At 40.0% G+C, this 21,513-nt stretch overlaps 2 protein-coding genes across 2 annotated transcripts; both read left to right on the top strand.

The window, feature by feature from the left end:
• The first annotated feature begins 7,126 nt into the window (after nucleotides 1-7,126).
• On the top strand, nucleotides 7,127-13,094 carry LOC122768744 (protein transport protein Sec61 subunit alpha-like 1). Its single transcript, XM_044024948.1, has 12 exons — nucleotides 7,127-7,211; nucleotides 8,133-8,200; nucleotides 8,306-8,371; nucleotides 8,862-8,940; nucleotides 9,027-9,158; nucleotides 9,248-9,357; nucleotides 9,856-10,009; nucleotides 10,120-10,280; nucleotides 10,394-10,591; nucleotides 10,707-10,898; nucleotides 11,349-11,425; nucleotides 11,899-13,094. The coding sequence occupies exons 1-12, from the start codon at nucleotides 7,205-7,207 to the stop codon at nucleotides 12,077-12,079; spliced, it is 1,425 nt and encodes a 474-aa protein (XP_043880883.1). The 5' UTR covers nucleotides 7,127-7,204; the 3' UTR covers nucleotides 12,080-13,094.
• A 1,800-nt stretch (nucleotides 13,095-14,894) lies between these two features.
• On the top strand, nucleotides 14,895-21,512 carry LOC122767943 (urocanate hydratase-like; the record flags this gene model as incomplete). The annotated part of the gene is made up of 15 exons (XM_044023521.1): nucleotides 14,895-15,158; nucleotides 16,496-16,626; nucleotides 17,357-17,450; nucleotides 17,568-17,627; nucleotides 17,720-17,848; nucleotides 18,713-18,774; nucleotides 18,865-18,931; nucleotides 19,085-19,228; nucleotides 19,315-19,403; nucleotides 20,337-20,399; nucleotides 20,501-20,680; nucleotides 20,778-20,875; nucleotides 20,980-21,052; nucleotides 21,141-21,330; nucleotides 21,438-21,512. Coding segments are annotated over exons 1-15 (1,581 nt in total), but the record flags the coding sequence as incomplete, so codon positions are not given.
• Nucleotide 21,513: the final 1 nt, after the last annotated feature.

Below are 21,513 nucleotides of genomic sequence, written 5' to 3'. Positions count from 1 at the left end.
AGGAAAGCCTTCATTCAAGCTGTGGCGCTAAGCAGGAAGCATTAGAAACTGTTAGCCGGCACCGACACATTCAAGCAGCTCCAAAGCAGCAAACTCAGATGACTCAGTGTTGTTTATTTTATCCCCACAAACCCACAGAACACACAGTGAAATAAATTGCTTGTCAAAGTGGCAGCTTTGTAGTCAGCCTCACCGGCTTTCCTCTCTCCGTGGAGCTGAGGAGAGCAGGTGAACGGAAAAACTGACTGACTGAGTGGAAACTTCATCACATGATGGGTGGGGTGATTTCTTAAGACTGTTAGGCCTCCTTTCAAAGCCTGATCATCTAATGTCATGTGACATAAGTAAATAAACAATAAGAGGTGGTTAAGGTAAGCTAATCTATTCATATTTACTTGTTCATAATTGGGGAAAGTTATTCATTGTTGGTTGGCTTGCCCACAAACTGGTTTCACTGGTCTGACTGGGCCTGGTTCATACCTGTCATGCCAGCCAAATCCTGACATTTTGATCACAATTGGACAGTCGTGTGGACGTCAGATCACACCCAGCATCAGAATGCATGCACGGGGTGTGAGGCAAGGGCACGCACATGCAGCTGTGCAGTGAAATGAGTTCTTACTCGTCTGAAATAGAAAAAAAGATGCACTTTGTGGATGATTTTGTGCCAACAAATAAATAAGACGTGCACATCAACACGCAAACACACTTATACCCCCGGCCTGGTACAAAGTATGTGACACACTGAAACTCACTGAGGTGTAAACTATTTTTGGTAGCAGGCCAAAGGGTGTCAGCTGAGGAGGCGTAGACTGACGAGAGAACCTCAACGCTGCTCGTCTCATTCAAGCACAATTGATTGGTAGCGTTCAGCTCCAAGATTACGAATTTACACGCCTGCATACACGTCTGAAATACAGATATGTCTATGCTAGATGGTTGGTTTTTGAGCTTGAGTGAATAAAGCGAGATCAAATTGAGTCACAGCGTAGGAGAAATGATAGCGTGAGGCACAAGATGTGAGGGATTATCCTCTCCCCCTCTCACATCTAAAAATATCTGCGCATTCCCTGCTCATCAGCTGCCTCCTGCAACACAGGATTTCATGAATATGTTCAGTTCATTCATACTCTTTTAATGTTAATGAAATGATATATACTTTAACATATAAACATACTTGTGTGATGCAGCTGAAGGTTACTGGATCCAAGTGGTGATTTTGAAATCTCTTTAAAGCACCGACATGTTCATGATGACCACAATACCCGAGGTTATGATGTAAGAGCTGGTGTGAGGATAACACATGAGAGCACATGCGTTCCTGTGGCATACGTGGTTTAACACACTGGTGTGTGTGTGTGTGTGTGTGAGTATGTTTTTCCTTGTAGGCCTGTATTGCATACATAGCGTCATGGAAGCATAGCATAATGAAGTCGTCACAGTTCAAAGGTTGTTGTCACATAGAAGCAACAAGTAACCGAGTGTTTATGTGTATGAGTCGGACAGAAGCAAGAAGTAGGAATAAATACTAAATGACCAAATGGTGCTGAGGGCAAGAGCAATATTGATGCTACGTCTTAAACCATAGAGTATGTCAAAGTCAAGGCCTGCAGGCCTCGTCCAGCCTTCCCCTCTGTTGACAGGCTCAGTAGTATAGCACTTCATTTAATAAGGGAATTCCAGGATTCTTTTAACCTGGGCCTAAGGGCGCTTTTCCACTATACAGTTCTAACACAGCTCGCCTCGGCACAGCTCCACTCTAGTATGGTTTTTCATTAGTATAGTACTTCCTCAACGTGGGCGGAGTCATCATAGCACGCCGTGTTACACGCGACACAAACACACAAATGACTAGTGACTTGTAAAGCAGTTGTTTTCAGTGTACTGAATCATCAGAATCAGTTAGTTAAAAAGACTTGTTCACAGAATCGTTCAGTACTTCCTGTATGACCGGAACACAGACTCTGGCCCTTTCTCAATACCCAAGGTTGGGAAGTACATACTTGAGAAGTTCCACTGTAGAAGTACACACTGGCCGAGTACACAAGTATGATCTCTTCAATTGGAACAGCGGCGTACTTCCTTGTTCTACAATGTGGAAAATAGATACATTACAGCAGTGTAGAGTTGTTTATATATATATATATATCTATATATATATAGATATATATATCTATATATATATATGAACAACTCATTGTATATATATATATATACAATAACCATGCAACTGTGTAGAGGTAAAATGTCATTAGTGCTGTAGTGATGTTAGACTTTTACAAAAAACTATTTGAGCTATTTATTGGCAAAAACAAGCACTTTTAGTGGACATAATAGAGAATGGTGTATTTGCCCTGTAGGATCACACAGTTGCTGTAATTAGTATTCACTTTCACACCCACACTTATAAACATTAAGGCCAGGGTGAACATTTTACTTTAAGGTGGCTCATATAAGAAAGAAAAGCTAGGATTATTTGAGTCTGTTCTTCAATAAACATTGAATGCATGTACCCTGTTTTTAATGTAGGCCTTAAACCATGCAGTCTCTTATGAGATTATCCTTCATGAATCATCGTACTGCAGTATATATTCTGTGCATTTTAATGTCAACAATTCTTACCTCCTATATGCAGGGGTGTCAAACTCATTTTTGTTCAGGGGCCACATACAGCACAATTTGATCTCAAGGGGGCCGGACCAGTAAAAATAGTAAAATAATAGCATAATAACCTATGAACAACAAGAACCCCTTTGTTTTTTCTCCTTTGTTTTACATTTAATGAAGGATAATTTTACAAAACATGACATTTATTGAGAAATAAGTGCAATTTCAACAATATCATGCCTAAATTTACTATTTACACAGCACACTGGATCTATAAAGGCACAAACATTTAGTCACGGGTATCTGGAGCATTTGACATGACGTTTAGGTTAGTGTGAAATTTTAACAAATTCATCTTGTGGGCCGGATTGGACCCTCTGACGGTGAGTTATTGAGTAACATAATGAGTTGTCATTACATTATGCAAAGTCAACATTTTACAGGGGTTAACAACTGTTTGCTCAAAAAAATAAATGTGCCGCTCACTGTCGCGACAAGAAAGCACACTTTTTACACAAAAACGGTGGCTGGATTACAGGAGCAACCTTGAGGCTCTCTTTCACCACACACTTGTACACTACATGTCATCATGTGTTCAAAGATCATGATGTCATAGCCACAGTTATGCAACCTTCCTTCAACCCTGTTCAAGAGATCGATCAGATAGCAACCCACAGACACCAGGAGGAAACAAGTGGTAGCTGATCAGAGGCAGCATTTATGACACAGTAAAAGTGAACACACTGTGCTCTGGCCTTGTAGCTCATTTTTAACTGTGTCGTACAAATAATCAAGCTGACACTCTTTCACCTTTGTCTCTCTGGAGGGTTAATGAGAGCTGAGCGATAGATAGATAGTTGGATGGATGGATGGATGGATGGAGGGATAGATAGATAGATAGATAGATAGATAGATAGATAGATAGATAGATAGATAGATAGATAGATAGATAGATAGATACTTTATGTAAGAGACTGTCTGGACAGCACACCCCTGCTCATGCTTCATACTGACACAAATGAGTATGTGTGCTTTAAATAACTCAGACAAGACGAGACAGGACAGGGAAATGCTATGAGTAAACAGTTTGTGGTCTGGAATCATCTGGATTATACCTGTCAGTCCAGGTTGTGTTGTGGTTTGTCCCTCAACACCACTGTCAGGGTTAAAAACAGATGTTTAAAAATAAAAGCACAAGACGGAAATATTATTATTGATCAACAATAAGGAGACAGTATTTACATAATAATCACACGTTGTTTCACCGTGAATACAGAATATCTACCCTTTTATAGCTTTTCTAGAGAACAAAGAAACTGACAGTGATTGGCCACCTTCCTAGAGTTAAAACACACTTTTGCCAATTGGCAAAACCCGCATATGTGACGACCATAGACCGTATATAAAAAGTGGAAGTGTTTTAGTTTGCCTGGTGAGGAACACTGGAAAGTAAAAATATACAGTCCAGTGGTTGCAAAAATAACTCAGTTTGAACGGAAAATTAGGCTAATTCTCACTTGATTTGCAATGTTCGTAAACATTTTCCTGATCAGTTAATGGTCTCAGCCAGCAGTTTCACCTCTGTTTCAATAGAACGCAAGGTCACTTTTATAAAATATGTTCCCATTGAATGAAGAATATACGTTAAAGCACAGCACAAAGGAGTGGACACCAGTGTGATTGACAGCTGGTGTGGTCCTATGTGTGCTATGAACTGTGCACATTCTTGCTATATATAATATTTTGCCAAAGAGACAGAAATGGGGACCTCTTACCATGTGACAAACACGTGGAAGACTCTGAGACACAAAGGCAGAATAAACGATTATGAATATGATGCGTATTAATCGTCTAATTAGTCTCCATTTCATTCTTTCATTGGTTGAATGCATTCTGTGTCGAGCATTTTCCACCTTGACAAATGACAGTCCACGGCTGTGACACTGTACAATGTTTTTTGACGTCATGTACTTTTTTGTTTCTCTGCTGTGATGAATATAAACGCATGCAGAGATGTTGAATGATGAAAAATGGTCCAAATTCTCATTTGTGTTGACAGTGAGCCTCAGTGAGGTTGTCAGTGTCTTATTACACAGACCTATTAACACAGAAGATTCTCCCTACTGTTCACATGCGGACAACAACTCCAAAAGCCTTGAAGTAGCCCACAATAGCGGCAATTCAGTGTGTGCCAAATGGGAGGGAACATATAAAGGTCTCCTGACTCTGTCTGATCTATTTTATCTCAGACAGGGCAAATTGGTCATTCCTAGCATGAAACAAAAACAAAACTTCTGAAGCGGCCTTCTCAGGTCAACTAGCTGTGAGGCACAATTTTAATCAGGGGAAAAAAAATTTAGTCTTCTTTTAAAATAAACTCTTTCACAAAACAAGAGTGCACACATGACCTTCCCTGGGTTCATCTGACTCTCGTGGCTGTGTTTACACGAAAAGAGCAAAATCAGAGAACGATAAAGAGATTATGTAAGACAGTTACAGAGGTTGAGCTGAGCGCTGCTGTTCCAACTAGATTACAGCGAGGCAACAAGGTGAAAAACAGTGCATCGCTCCCTGTTCACAACTCCATGAGGCTTTTATTCATCTAAATACAGATACGACACTATCTTTAATGAAAATACCACATCATTGTGTTTTGCGTCCCACTCATTCTCTTTCGTCAAACTCTTCACAAATGTGGTAATGGTTCATTTTGGTCTTCACACACCATTGTACTAAGAGTCAGCAAAAAGAAATCAATTTATTACGAAAGTGATGTAAACAGTAACATAACCAAGACTCATGGATGAGCCAAATGACTTACTAACCATCTGCAACAACAGACATCACACACTGCCACAATTTCTCTCTTTGATAGTTCCTCTCCTTCAGTCAGGACAGACAGAATACACCGAAGGTACAAAGGAAAGAACAGCGACTGTCTTGATTACTATGACATTGTGTACATGGATTGTACAATTCATGGTAATTGTCCTCCATAGCAACCAGAGGCTTGACTCTTGCATAAGCATGTTTGTTTGTGGATTTAACTACATTTCCATCCAGTGCCTTACGTTAAGTTAAGTTAAGTTAAGTGAAAATGTCATGGTCAACATAGTGTTTGCTTAAAAGCAACATGTTACCTTTGTCCTTAAGCACATGGTAATGTGATGAGATTAGCAGTTATGGCTGTTGACCTGTGTTGTGACTCATTAATCTAGTCAATTTGAATATATGACCACAGCTACACATGTACAGTACGCTCAGACTGCCAGCTTGAATCTCAGAGACTTTTTGATTTTGAAAGCTGGACCCTCGAATGTTGTGTGAGAAAAGGCCTGCAGGGGGGAGTTAAGGGTCTGTGATCTGTAGGTGATTATGTAACCTGATGCATGAAGCCCAGAACACAGTGTTCCATGTTGGATTACAAGGACGATTAAATCCACCAGTTCAAAACCCATTAACTTCAACCCTTAACCTCTAGTGCACATGATATAGGCTACTCTGTAGCAAATGTGATGAATCACAACAGCAGGAGAGAACTATTTTTCCTGCATTGGGCCACATGTTGGTGTAGTGGTTAGCACTATTGTCTTTGCAGCAAGAAGACCCATGTCTGTGACCCGGTTGGCACAAGGGCCTTTCTGCATATAGTTTGCATGTTTTCCCTGTGTGTGTGTGTGTGTGGTGTTCTCTGGTTTCCTCCCAGAGTCTAAAAACGTGCAAATTTGGGGATAACAGTTAATGGTCTTGACCCACAGATCCAGCTCAGTATCTCTGTGAGCTGTAGAGTGAGTGAGACACACATATCACTAGTGATATGGCAGCACCCTCATGTGGTCAAACATGTGGAGCAGTTTTTGACACATTATAATAAGTGCCAGTTCTAGTGATAACGTGCTCTACAGTGTGACTGAGGCTGAAAAGAGTCGACAATAAATTATCTTATTTAGAATACGTTCTGTGAAATGTCCTTGGCTGAATTTGGTGACAGATATATATATGTGTATATATATATATATATATATACATATATATATATATATATATATATATATATATATATATATATATATATATATATATGTGTGTGGTCTTAATGATGCTACTTCATGGAGGTCAGTCTTTCCTCAGGTGGTACGGGGTACAACAAGTTTTAGAACCTCTGCTTTGAACGGTGTTTCTCTCGTGAGTCTGTAGTGGTGACGTGTCTCTTCAGTTTCTCCTCCTCTATTTCCTTTTTTGTCGGTGTTGTGTCGAAAAAAGACTACTTGCCGAAAATCGACTGCACCCGACGTGAACGACTTTTTACAAGTGCCACCGTTTAATTCTTGTGTTCGTTTTATAGGTTACAGGTAATGGAAGAAAGTGGGCTCAGAGGGAGCCAGCGAGACAGAAAGACAGAGGCGAGACTGAAAGACCAACACTGTCCCCGCTCCAAGTCAACATGACAAAAAATGATGCGCGTTCACGTCAACTGCAGTCGATTTTCGGCATGCAGTCTCTTTTCGCCACAACACCAGTTGCTCTGTGGTGATACTGACTGACTGTGGACGGATTGACTCAGTAAAGAAGTGTACAGGTGGACTGTGGAAGCATCATGGGCAGTGAGTATCTCTTCCGCAATTTACCCGAATTAGACTTCAATTCTTCTCAAAGAGACAAAGTGTTTGTTTTGTTGTTTTTTTTGACAACTTATTTAGATAACGTTGAGGGTACTGGCATCATTGAGAACAGGCGGCTAGCTGCCGCGGCTAGCTACCTAGTTGTCACTTGCTAATCCCGTTATTTTCACTTCCTGTTCAGGAGGATACATTTCTTCGTGTCGTGACTTTTACACGCTGCATTCATTCATGTTTATGGTGATATTATTGAAACGTAGCGTTTCCTGTTAGGCGGAAACATTCTGCGAGGCAACTAGTCAGACTCTCATTCAAATACATTGACAGTCTAGTGATGACGACGCTTTACAGAATCAGTATTGTCTCGAACCTGAACCTCCTCTCCGCTCTTTTCAAACAAAACACGACACGTACATTTAAATGCGAGCACATTGACAGGAAACACTGCGACACTTTAGTCTTTTTATTTTTCACTTAAAATGTGTTAGTTTCCTAATCATTCAAATGTAAGCGTAGACCTCCCCCACTGACTGCCACGTACTGCTGAGGACCAACCTTTTTCAAACGCTGGAACACATTTCCAGAAAACGAGGCTCATTATTGTTTAAAAGCAAACTGAAAGTAGTGAGCTGCTCTGTCAGATTTGCACGGCAAATAAACACCAATGTGATAAATTCATAACACGACCTTCAAAGCTTCATGCACATTTTGACTTAACCATGTTACATATTTAAATGCATGCGAGTATGTAAAGTAAACCTCATGTTGGTGTAAATCTTAAAGCATCTTTCAAAATGCTATATTCACAGCACATGTTTTACAATTATTGCAGTCATTTTCTGCAATTATGTTAGGCAGGATATTTTCACATCATCCTATATGTAACTCACCTCTGCTTGTTTCTAGTCAAGTTCCTGGAGGTGATAAAGCCGTTCTGTGCAGTGTTGCCAGAGATCCAAAAACCAGAAAGAAAGGTGTGCATTTATAGTGATATATTTTAACTTTTGTATGTTACAATACATCAACTTGGCTTTGCTGTAACTGTCAATTAAACCTACATTAATGTATTGACCTTCTAGATCCAGTTCAGAGAAAAGGTATTATGGACTGCCATCACTCTCTTCATTTTCCTGGTGTGCTGCCAGGTAAGTTATTTACATTGAATTACAATTCCATAAAGGGACTAAATGGACTGGCTACTATGAACTTTATATAAGGCTTAAGTAGAATCATAAGTGGTCAACTAAAAGTTATATTAAGTTAGCTTTATGTTTTATTGTATAGTGAGTTATCTGGTTTTTTTAGCTGTCAATGTTGAGCATTTTGTCCTGCATCCTCCAGTACATGTGATATCTGAATAAAGTTGTTGTTATCATTATATCAGCTGTAATTATTGAGTATTTTTAATTATTCATGTTGTGTCCAAATTGTCTTGAAATCTGAGTATTAGTCATCAATTTATGTATTTTGTTTGAATATTATTCTTAAAATAAGTCTATTAAAGCTGCAACCAGAGAATGGTTGATGCTTTACTTGATTAAATATAATCACTGTTTAATTGAAGTGATGAAGTGACATTAAGACCTCTTAGTATGAGAACATGTCATTTAAATACTTTCCTTTTCATTCATCCAGATCCCCCTGTTTGGCATCATGTCGTCAGACTCTGCAGATCCATTCTACTGGATGAGAGTCATTCTGGCCTCAAACAGAGGTATTTTTACCAGCTAATAGAATAGAATATGAAATGTATGTCTCCTTTCCAGCTGTTTATAAATATCTTAAATATCTGTCCTCCAGGTACGCTGATGGAGCTAGGTATCTCGCCTATTGTCACCTCAGGCCTGATAATGCAGCTGCTGGCTGGAACCAAGATCATTGAAGTTGGCGACACACCAAAGGACAGAGCCCTGTTCAATGGAGCTCAGAAATGTAAGTCTCACCAGGTGATATGTAAGCATCAGGGTAGATATAAAATATACAAATACTAACATAGACTAATTTGTGTGAATGATTTTCAGTGTTTGGAATGATCATCACCATTGGTCAGGCCATCGTATATGTAATGACTGGCATGTATGGAGATCCCTCAGAGATGGGCACTGGAATCTGTCTGCTCATCATTATTCAGGTGAGAATGCGACTCATTGGACAACAAAAATATGTGACCTGAACAGGGTTTATTCTAGGAAGGTGATTCTAATCTAAATGTAACTTCCTAGTGAAATAAAGGTTACACTGAACTGAGTGGAAAAATTAAGACATGCTGTGCAGGACCATGCTTTTCTTATGAGTTCAATTTCTTTGCTTCCAGTTATTTTACACACATAACATTTGATCCCATAGAACTGCAAGTGTTGGGCTTAAAATAACATACACACATATTACAAGTCAAAGACCGTCCGTCTGTCTTTGCTAAACAAGCTGCTTCCCCATGCCTAGACAGAGGATTTTGCAGGGCAATGTGCCATGCATGTGATGCTGAGTCAGTTGAAGCTTGAAATGCGGCTACTGCACTAGTTTTATAGCGATATAATGAGACTTCAAACAAACCCATTTATAGAATCAGTGTCATGTGACTGTGTCAGTTATTTTCCTTCATGAATGTACTTATTGTGTCCTCCTTTAGCTGTTTGTTGCTGGGATGATTGTGCTGCTGCTGGATGAGTTGCTCCAAAAGGGTTATGGTCTCGGTTCTGGGATCTCACTCTTCATCGCTACCAACATCTGTGAGACGATTGTCTGGAAGGCCTTCAGCCCCACGACGATGAACACAGGAAGAGGTAAGTGGGTTGGTAAATGTGTGATTGATAAATGCAAACAACTTCCTCTTGCTGCTGTTCTGCGCAGCACAGAAATGTACCTTACATTTGTGATTTTTTTGCGTTACTAGGCACAGAGTTTGAGGGAGCAATCATTGCTCTGTTCCATCTGCTCGCAACTCGGACAGACAAAGTGCGTGCTCTGAGAGAGGCTTTCTACAGGCAGAATCTGCCCAACCTCATGAACCTCATTGCCACAATATTTGTCTTTGGTGTAGTCATATATTTTCAGGTTTGTAGCTATTCTGTCACTGTTAACTGTTTGGATATTTGAAATCGGCTTACTATGACTTCAGAAATAGATGGATAAGTTGTTCATGCATTCATATTCACCTCTTATTATAGGGATTCAGAGTGGATCTGCCCATCAAGTCAGCTTGCTACCGTGGCCAGTACAACACCTACCCCATCAAACTCTTCTACACCTCCAACATCCCCATCATCTTGCAGTCGGCCTTGGTCTCCAACTTATATGTTATCTCCCAGATGCTCTCCACACGCTTCAGTGGCAATTTCCTGGTTAATCTGCTTGGAACTTGGTCTGTAAGTATACATGTAATCTGAGTTGACTTAAGTGACTTTATCTTTTAAGTACTACATGTCAGAACAATTGCCTGACAATCAAAGCATGTATTCTTTATTTTGACATCATTTGTAGGACGCGATATCAGGCGGCCCAGCACGTGCCTACCCTGTTGGTGGACTCTGTTACTACCTCTCCCCCCCAGAGTCATTTGGCTCTGTTCTAGAAGACCCAGTGCATGCAGTCATCTACATTATCTTCATGCTCGGATCATGTGCCTTCTTCTCCAAGACCTGGATTGAAGTTTCTGGCTCCTCTGCTAAAGATGTGAGTTGCATTTTCTTAACTGGATGGAGATCAGCATCCACCCCAATCACCTCACTCTGATCACTACCTTTGTTCAATGTAATTAGTCATATTTTGATACAATGCCTCATTTTGATCTGCTCCTATTAGCTTTGTCCTCTCTGCCATGATATTTACACCCACATTCAAACATGCCCGTGGAGGCACAGAGGGTGAACATCACTGTTGGTATAGGACAGATACACCAATGCTTTTGTATCAATCATCTGGTAAACAAACATGGTGTTGGTTAAGGTCGTACCAGCTCCGTTATCTAGGCAAATACTATTATCAGATAAGGTCTCATTATCAGAAGATACTCAATAGTAAAAAGATTAAATCAGGATCCAGGGCCTCAAAAGCTGATGCAGACAGTCGTGGTTTATTTTAAACAGACTGTGTTTTATAATTCTGTTCTTCATTATTATCCAGGTGGCGAAACAGCTCAAGGAGCAGCAGATGGTGATGAGGGGACACAGAGAAACCTCAATGGTTCATGAACTGAACAGGTGAAAATCAAACATCATTTACAGATTTGTATTTGTTTTCTTTTATTCAGCTCCTCTGCTGCATTAGCAGTACATGGTTTGTCGTTTAAAGGGTCATAAACTATCCTCCTCTTTGTCACTGTCTCTAACCCTAACCCTACACATTGTTATATTAAATCCCCTAACCTTATCTTGAGTGTTTTTCAAACTAAATCCTAAAGTGAAACATGGGACTTTTAGAGTGTTGTTAAAGTGCCTGAGATGAAAAAAGTTTGCAAATTACATACTCGGACTTGCATTTACAATATATCACGATTATTCAGCGGGATATAAATTTCCCCTTCCCACTGCTGGCTGTAACTTCACGTTTACCAGAAAGACATGAAAATGTTCTTGCCTAAATCTGAACAACAATGGGCCTTGATGAATGAACGTTCCCTTAACGTTTAAAATGTAAACTCACTACTCTTCTTCAATGTCTCTGTGCATTCTAGGTACATTCCTACTGCAGCTGCCTTTGGTGGACTATGTATCGGTGCTTTGTCAGTAATGGCAGACTTCCTCGGCGCCATTGGCTCCGGCACTGGTATCCTGCTGGCTGTCACCATCATCTATCAGTACTTTGAGATTTTTGTGAAAGAACAGAGCGAACTAGGCAGCATGATGTTCTTCTAGAAAGGCCACTACCCTGCCAAATTTTATTCGGATCTTCAAACTTGCAATCTATTTTACATCAGACGACAAACAACCCACAGGCTCTCCAAGAGGCAGGGTGAAAGATGGGCCTAATTGAACTGATCACAAGGAAATAACTGTAACATAAACAATGATAAGAACTCGAACAACTGTGTGTGCGGATGGGGAAAAAAGGTGACTTTTTATGGTGGCTGCAAATCCACCAGCAGAACAAAGTGTGGTGGAACGGGTCAGGAGCAACAGTGGACTGCAGTGGCAGGTCATTCAAGAGGGACCAAAGGTCAGGTTCAGGAATCACGGTGCTAATGCACACTCTGGTGCTGAGGGAGGGCCGTCTGGCTTAGATCTCTGAGGTGGAGAGTGAGCACAAAGTGAGCACCAAGAACATGCATCCACCTGACCTGAAAAACCAGAGCCAAGAGTCAAAGAGAGGAAAGCCCCTGCTAGGAGAGAGAAAATTAGGTGTCTAAAGGTCAGCAATTGTTCAAAGATCAACCTGCTGGGAGATAGTCTTTACAAGGAGTTTTAAGAGTTTGGCACAAGTACCACCAAGAAAGTTACTGTGCCTGAGCAAAAACGGAGGCAGGAAAGAGACTGAACAACTAGTGCATCAATGGCAATAGCTGGGACAAGGACAACATCAGTTGAGAAAGACTGTCTCAAAGGGATATGGTGGGGATCATGTGTAGACCAGCCAACCCGTGGAGCACAGAATAGGGACATTTTTTCAAGAATCCCCTCATTGGACAACTGCTTGAGGAAGCAGATCATGCAAGGCTGGAATTCACCAGAGAGAAACTGGAAGATCACTCCTTCCTTGCATGGAGAGTGACCCACGACCTGGCTTGACCTTGCAAATGCGCATGGATCTGTCCCTCACCTGCTCAACAAACACACTGACTATAAAGCTTCCTCCACACGTCCTCTCAAGTATCTTCTAAAGTAACACACAGAAGTTAAAGCTTCCCAAGTTTTATTAAAGGCCTCTTTATAATCGTGTGAAAGTTTGATTCTTTTCTCAGACTGATGAGCGAGTGCTTCACTATGCAGTCTTGCTCGATATTGAAGATGGCGGTCAAGCACTCTCACGTCGTCTTTGTTTTTTTTTTTTAATTTATTCTTTGATTTTTGACATTTCTCTGTAAACATGTCATTCAGGTAGCGCCGTGGACCAGAAGCTGAAGCGTCAGACTCTGATCCACTATCGTACATTCCCTGATCTTTCTGACTGTTACAGTTTCCATTTAAACACAGTTGTGTGGACACTCACTTTATTAATCATTCAAAGGACACAGTCTTACCGTATGACTTCCCCCATGGATTTACAGTATTAACACTCATCACAGTTATTATTGTTTCCCTCTTTGTTTTATTTTTTTGAATTGTTTGTTTAGTATAAAGTATACTTTTTTTTCCAGACACAATATATTGTTTCTGTATATAGGCTTTACATATACATGAAAAATATTGACTTTAAAGTGAGAGTTGGAATATTTTAAATGTGACAAAAAATAAATTTCAGAACAAACTTTTTCAAAAACTTTGATTTCTTCTTTGAGTTGTTTCACTAAAAACGGATGTTGTTGCTTTTGATGTATTAACTCATTCAGGTTTATGGCTTTGCCCGTATGACGACCATGGAAATGGTTTGGGTATGGTTGTGTTTGAAAGACTAAAAAAAACAGAATCTATCCTGGTTAGAAATAGGGCTGAGAAATCTCTGTTGTACAGAGCATGGATTGACAGTTACATCGTACTGATATTCATGGATATTACAACAAATCAATCAGCGACCAGTGTAAGAAAGACCACATCAAATATTTATTTGTGTCCCAAGATAAGTTAAGATAACCCCATTTTCTTGTGTGTTTTAAAACCTACAATTATTACATGTCCTGTAAATTACATAAATTGGAAATTTCTATTTTCCAAGCTGTCACAAAAAAAGAGAAGCAGTATTTACCTGAGGCCCCATGTCATGTTTCTGGGGCCCAGACCCCCATTTATTTCAGTATTTTAATTGAAATAGAGAGATGGTTTTTGATGAGATGGGAGTCGGTGTCGGTCAGTATTGATATTGGTCCTGAGCATAAATGTGTTGCTTCATAGTTCATTAAATGGTCTGAAATTACTTTATCAGACTAATATTGGTATTGGATACTTGAGTTTGTGATATCGGTATTGGACACAAAAAAGGGGCATTGTCCCATCCCTATTCATAACTACTATCTGTATTTTACATTGTTGTGTTGATGATGATTCAGTGGAGCGTTTGTACTGAACCCAGTGCAGGCTGTAAAACCATGTCATGGAGATGAGTGTCAGAAGAACATGCACAAAGACGCACCCCATAGTTTGTTGTTTCCATTTTTCCTCATGATTTGTTTGCATTTGATCTATGGATCTTTAAATACAGGGCACATTTACAGTGTAAATTATATAATTGTGTGAGTATGCTATGCTTTTACACCTCATGTCATATTTATAGTATTACATTTTTATTAAAACAAGTATTTGTGATGGCTGGATTAGTTACAAATGAAGTCAACAGGGGGCAGTAAAACTCTGTAAGGTTCATGTCATTCATTCATTTAGTGTCAGTAAAAAAAAAAAACTACAAAGCTGTTGACCTGTCCAAAGATTCTGTCATTGTTGTTTAACTAAGTTACATGTCGAAGCATCAGAGGGCAGAGGTCTGTTTTTCTACTCAAGCATGTGCCGATCAATAATTACCAAACACCCTGTTCGATCCCCTGTGTACCATTGGTGGATTGTGATGGGCAAAGACAACCAAAAAAGCCAATGGTACAAGAGGGCGAAGAGTGATCGCCCTCCGACCTTTAAAAAGTTCACTGTTTCTGTCCTTACAGGATCTTTTTGCAGTGGAAAGTGTGAGCTGCCGCCTGATTTTTGTCTCTAGGTCCCCAGCATTATGTCCAATTTAAAGGAGTTATGCAGTGGTTTACCTCTGGACCCTTTGCCACCAAAACAGGGAAGAGATCCCCGTTTGCCACATGCTCCTATTCGGACTCCAAACCTCACAGCAGAAGAAGAGCGGGTGAGTAAATACAAAGAATCCGTCATTTTTACACTGTAGTCATTTTTACAAGTAGTAATTCAAGCTTTAATTTACCATAGTGTAAACTTCTTAAACTAACCCATATAATGAATAATATTTCTTGATGGCTTCATCAGTCACCATATTAAATAACACCTCAGCAAACCCAGTTGTATATTATGTAAACTACTGAGGATACAATGACCTGGATGACTGAGAACATTCACAGGCATTTTGTGCATGCCTTACTTTTGGGTGCGGAACCTTTTTCCAAACAAGGGCAAGTTAATTTTTGATAAATTAACAATAAATAATTGAACACTAACCTCTCAGGTCAGGGAATTCTGTCTGAAACTGCTTCTCTTTGGTGTCTGGTTAGTCAGAGATCTGAGTGTGCACCCTGAGGCAAAAACCCAAAGAGTGTAAGTACTCTTTGGGTTTTAGTACTATTTATAGAATTTATATATATTTTTTATAGAAAGTTGTTGTTGTTTTGAAGCTCAACAATTGTTGGTGACTGTTTGTCAGTTCCACATAAATTAAAATATCGAATATGTTCAGTTCCCTGAGAGGGTTACACAAACTCCTCAGCAAATTCATGTGTTTTGCTTATTTTAGCATTGTACAGCAGGGGTCTCAAACTCAAATAGTCTGGGAGCCAATGAGCGTCCAGTGTGGTCACGAGGGGCCGCTCAAGTGGAAAATATAAAACCACTTTTCAGTTGATCTGTGCTTAAAATGATAAAATGATGGACTGTTACTGAATGTGAGTTTGTGGTAACAGCTCATTGTGTGCACACAGGTTCATAAACTCCTCAGTTTAGCCACATATTTCCAGCTGTAATGATGCTCGACTGTCACGTGACAACCATACATTCTTATTCTGGATTTCTGCATTGCTTTATTTCGATTATTTAGATCATATGTGGATCATATGAGACTGTAGCTTCTCCACCCTGTTCTTTCTTGCACATCTAAATGCAACAGAGACACCCCTGATGTTAGTAAATCCACTGGTTTCTGCCTAACATTATCATGAAGGGACGTAATCAGGTTTGCAGCTTTGCAGTGTGTCAGATACAGAAGCACGGTCGGCGTTTTTTTGTCACAGTGTGTACTCTGTCTTATTGCATCACCACAGCTTCCTCATGGACTGCTTAAAAAATGGATTATTCTCTAAGATATGAACTGATTATCCCAAACTCAGAGTAAAGGCTTGGGTCAATAATTAAGAGAGATACAGTGAGTTCTTCACGTCTCGTAGTATTTTCTGCTCATCTGTCTGACTTGATTTGTATTGATTTCACGAAGCTACTGTAAACTCCTCTTCCCTCCAGTTGGCGCTGAGAAATGCTCTGCGTTATTTCCCTCCCTCTGTCCACGCAACACTCGCACCTGAGTTTGCCCAAGAGCTGCGGCAGTACGGACACATCTACATGTACCGCTTCTGCCCCACTCTGCGCATGAGGTGAGGCAACAAGAACCTGGATGATGTTATGATCACTAATACCGGGATTGGAATTTGACTCTTCAGATAATCAGAATCAGATATTTGGAGCATATTTGCTTTTACACAAACACTTGGTTGGTCAATAACACAGGATTGTTATTTTACAGTTGTACAGCAAACATAAAAATGTGATTGATGAACTGTAAACCAATGACAAGAAATAAAAAATATAGAATAACAAGAACATATATGAGGATTTACTCTGTGTCTCATAAATCAATATTAGTCAAACCAGTTATCCTGGTATATTAATTGATTACATATTATAATTACAATTTGAATAAATGTAATTCACAAAGGCGAATTGGTTAATTGTTCTACTTTTTTATTGTCTTATGCTGTAAAAAAAACATGTTGTCATATACTTAACTTCTCATTCTTCCACGAAACTATCGTCATTAATATTTTTAAGACAATAAATAGAACATCATCAACCACAACAAATAAAATCACAATCACAATATCAGTCAAAAAAGTCCCAATTAGGTATTTCTCCATACTGTTCAGCTGTAATGGCAAAAAAGAACCCTGTCTCTCTCTCTCTCACACACACACACACATAGTGAATCCTTGTGTCCAGATCATGTTACATGTCATATTACCAGAGCATTTCCTCTTGCGATGCCACTGTTTAGTTTCTTTGCTCAACCACAGTCATCATGTGACCTCCTCCTCTCTGTCTCCTCAGAGCTCTCCCCATCGATCAGTACCCATGCCGCACACGCCAAGCAGCCTCTATCATGTTAATGATTATGAACAACCTGGACCCAGCAGTTGCTCAGGTGAGCTTATGTTTACCTAACAAAGCAGCACTTAATAATAATAATAATAATAATAATAATAATAATAATGAACCTTGAAGTGAAATCCTAACTTTAATGTTTTTCTCTGTTTTTCAGTTTCCTCAGGAGCTCGTCACATACGGAGGTAATGGGCAGGTGTTCAGTAACTGGGCCCAGGTAAACCCTGAATTTACTGGGGGTTTTTTGTTAATTGGTTTTGCAGCTTTATCCACATGATATTATATTTATCTGTGTTTGTTTGGGTGCAGTTCCGCCTGGTGATGCATTACCTGAGTGAGATGACCGAGGAGCAAACTCTGGTCATGTACAGTGGTCATCCTATGGGCCTGTTCCCCAGCCTGCCTTCCTCGCCTCGTGCCATCATCACTAACGGCATGGTAAACACCAGGATATTTACTATATATATAATACTCATCATGATACAGAGGCTATGATATCATATCCTACACAGAATTCACTACAGCAGCTGCTTTATTATGAAGCAAGGGCAGTGGATGTGCTTGACACATGCGCTGCTTCATGTCAGTTGAATCCACTGTCTTTATTTCACCACATGCAATGTTTATGTCTGAAGACTACCATCACAGCATTTGCTGCCATCATTAATTCACGCTTTGGCAAGGTGTATCTCTCAATATTCTGCAAAACTATTTATTCTTATCACTGCATTAATAATAGAAATGCACTATGCATAGGTGAGCTGTATGAAAGTGTGAGTGACTGGGTGTGAATGAGTGACCATCAGTACTAGAAAAGTGCTTTATAAATACAGAACATTTAAATGCACACAATACATCGGACTCAAATAATACAAGTATATACTAATTAACTAACCCTTAAAGTGCTAGTCTATATGTGTCCTTGAGCAAGACACTTAACCCCATGTTGCAGTGTGTGAATGAGTATGAAATACAGTATGTGTGAATGGCTGAATGGCAAAACATCAAGACTAGAAAAGCGCTCTATAAATACAGACCATAACCAACTCTTCTTCTGATTTTATTTGGTAGTAATGAGTAACAATGAAGTAAAATGTTGCTAGAAATATAAATAACAGTAAAGTACACATACATGAATTTTGTACTTAAGTACAGTATTTGTACTTTGTTACATTATAACACTGCTGTTAAGCCCTTAGAGGCAAATTGTGTTTGTGATGTTGGACTATATAAATAAAACTGAATTGAATTGAGTTGAATTGATCCATGAAAGGTTTGCTAATTGTCTTTTGCTCCACTCAGGTTATTCCAAACTACTCTTCCAGAGATCAGTATGAAAAGATGTTTGCCCTTGGTGTAACTATGTAAGTTTGAAAAGGGCTCTTTTATCTGTCAGTGCTGTTTCTAATGGTTATGTATAAAAATGATGAAAACTGTTTGATGTGCACTTTCAGGTATGGTCAAATGACTGCAGGCAGCTACTGCTATATTGGACCTCAGGGGATTGTTCATGGCACGATGGTTTGTGAAATTAAAAGAAGTATGACATAATTATAACCTGATTTAACATGAAAAAGAAAGAAAGAATGAATCACTGTGGTGTTAAATGAAAGCAGTCTGGTGTATAGTGCCTTTAATTCTCTTCATGTGTTTCCCTGTGGTGTGTCTGTGCAGCTGACTGTGCTGAATGCCGGCCGCAGGTACCTGGGCTCCGATGACTTGAGGGGTCGTGTTTTCGTCACCTCTGGCCTCGGCGGCATGAGTGGAGCTCAGGCCAAAGCTGCCGTCATTGCTGGCTGCATTGGTGTGATTGCAGAGGTCATTTCCTGTTAATGCTGACTGCGGAGGAAGTGAATGGTGGAAGTCCTGTCCATGTGACTGAATCACTCTTCTTCTACATGTAGGTGGACGAGGCTCCTCTTAGAAAACGACACGAGCAGGGCTGGCTGATGGAGGTCACCAGCAACATAGAGCACTGCATTCAGCGAATCAGGTTATCCAACGTCTGATACTTTCCTTTTGAACTTCATCAATTGTGCTGGTATTGAGCATATATAAAACAGACATGGTCTTCCAGTTTGAAAAGTGTAGCTCAGAAGGAACAGTTAGCCACCAGGGGGCGACTCTGCTGGTTGCAAAAAGAACTGAGTTTGCATGGAAGTCTATAGGAAAAAAAACCTTTAATATTCTCTTGATCTATAATGTCATTAAACTTTTTACTGAATCATTAATGGTCTCAATCACTAGTTTTAGTTTCTTCAGTCACACATGTGGTCAATTATGTCTATTCTGTAAGGTATGTTCATATTTAGAGGAAAAGAGACAATAAAGCATTGGTATCGTACAGGTGCCCAAAATCCTGAATCTTGAGGCTTCAAAAAGTATGTCTACTTTTTAGTAAATACTGTGTATGGCACGCATGTCCAAAGTCCAGCCCACAGGCCAATCGTGGCCCTCGTGAGATTTTGTACGACCCACAGCTTTGGTTTTATAATGTATTATCATTGCCAGGGAGGGACATGGACACCGATTTGAAACCGGAGTCCTGGGTTGGAAACCTACCTGATATATGTTCTCATCTCATATTATGTTATTTAACTTTTTCATTTTGTCACTCCTTTACATCCGTTTAAAAATGATAACTGTGTCAATGAAAATGAATTTTTTATATTTTTAACAGTGCATTTGTATGTAAATGTTACTGTTAAAAAATAAATAGGTCTGAAGTGACCATTGGCACCCAGAAATCTTCACAATATCTAAAGTTTGGACACCCGTGGTCAGTGGTATTGAGAACCTTGAGGGGTGGATTTGAGAATCTTTGTATGTGTAGCTGTCAAATAAATGTGGAATGAAAAGCATTCTCATCATATGTTCTGCATGTAGATAGATTTATGAATCTGACACTTTTTCTATTATTTTACAGAGAGGCAAAGAGCTCCAAAACAGCCCTCAGTCTGGGTTACCATGGCAACATAGTAGACCTGTGGTGAGTGAGAGAGAGATTAAAACTGTCTGCCACCAACATACCACGTGGATCTGAAAGAAGACACCATTTCATTCTATATTCGCTGTTGCATTTGTGTCCAGGGAGCGGCTGCTGCTGGAGTATGAGAGAACCGGGCAGCTCCTGGTGGATCTGGGTTCAGACCAAACCTCCCTTCACAACCCGTTCAATGGCGGCTACTACCCAGTCCAGCTTGCCTTTCGCCAGGCAAACCAACTCATGACGACTGATCCTAACCGTTTCCGTACGATGGTCCAAGAAAGGTTAATCTAATGAACTAAGAATAATAAATATCTCAGGGATATTTTCTGCTATGTATACAAATGAGCGACATTCCATACTCTGCACATACTCTCACAGCCTCAGGAGACAAATAAAGGCCATCAATAAGCTTACTGACGCTGGTTTGTTCTTCTGGGACTATGGCAACGCATTTCTCCTGGAGGCCCAGAGAGCTGGTGAATAATTAATGCACACACAGAAATTGTCTTTATTATTATTATTATTATCATTGGGTCAATGAGAGCGCAGTGGTGAGAGCTGTGTTTATTGATCTTTGCAGGAGCAGAGGTAGAAAAAGTTGGCGGAGGAGCAACAGAGTTTCGATATCCTTCTTATGTACAACATATTATGGGGTGAGACATTTCCTTCAGCACATTCAATTCAGCATTGATCCTGTTCAGGATGACAGTGAGCCGACTCTACTGTCTGTCTTTACCACAGGGACATTTTCTCTTTGGGCTTTGGCCCATTTCGCTGGGTGTGCACATCTGGTGATGCACGAGATCTTGCCGTGACAGATGACATCGCTGCTACGGTGCTGGAGGAAATAGGCGCCAACGTGTCCGATCGTATCCGGCAGCAGTACAATGATAACATCCACTGGATCAGAGAGGCTGGGAAGCACAAAATGGTCTTTAACGTCCTGCGACATTCACACCTGAATTCTCCCTCTCTATGCCAAACACACAGGTTGAGCTGCAGCTACAAGTGATGGTTTCCCTCTGGGTTTTTATTCAGGTCGTGGGATCCCAAGCCAGAATCCTTTATTCTGACCAGAGAGGAAGAGTCTGCATTGCTTTGGCGATCAACCAGG

The sequence above is a fragment of the Solea senegalensis genome, linkage group LG4, assembly GCF_019176455.1.
Source record: "Solea senegalensis isolate Sse05_10M linkage group LG4, IFAPA_SoseM_1, whole genome shotgun sequence".
Taxonomy (NCBI): Eukaryota; Metazoa; Chordata; class Actinopteri; order Pleuronectiformes; family Soleidae; genus Solea; species Solea senegalensis.
Note: the sequence above shows the minus strand (reverse complement) of the source record. Positions and strands in the feature narration are given on the sequence as shown.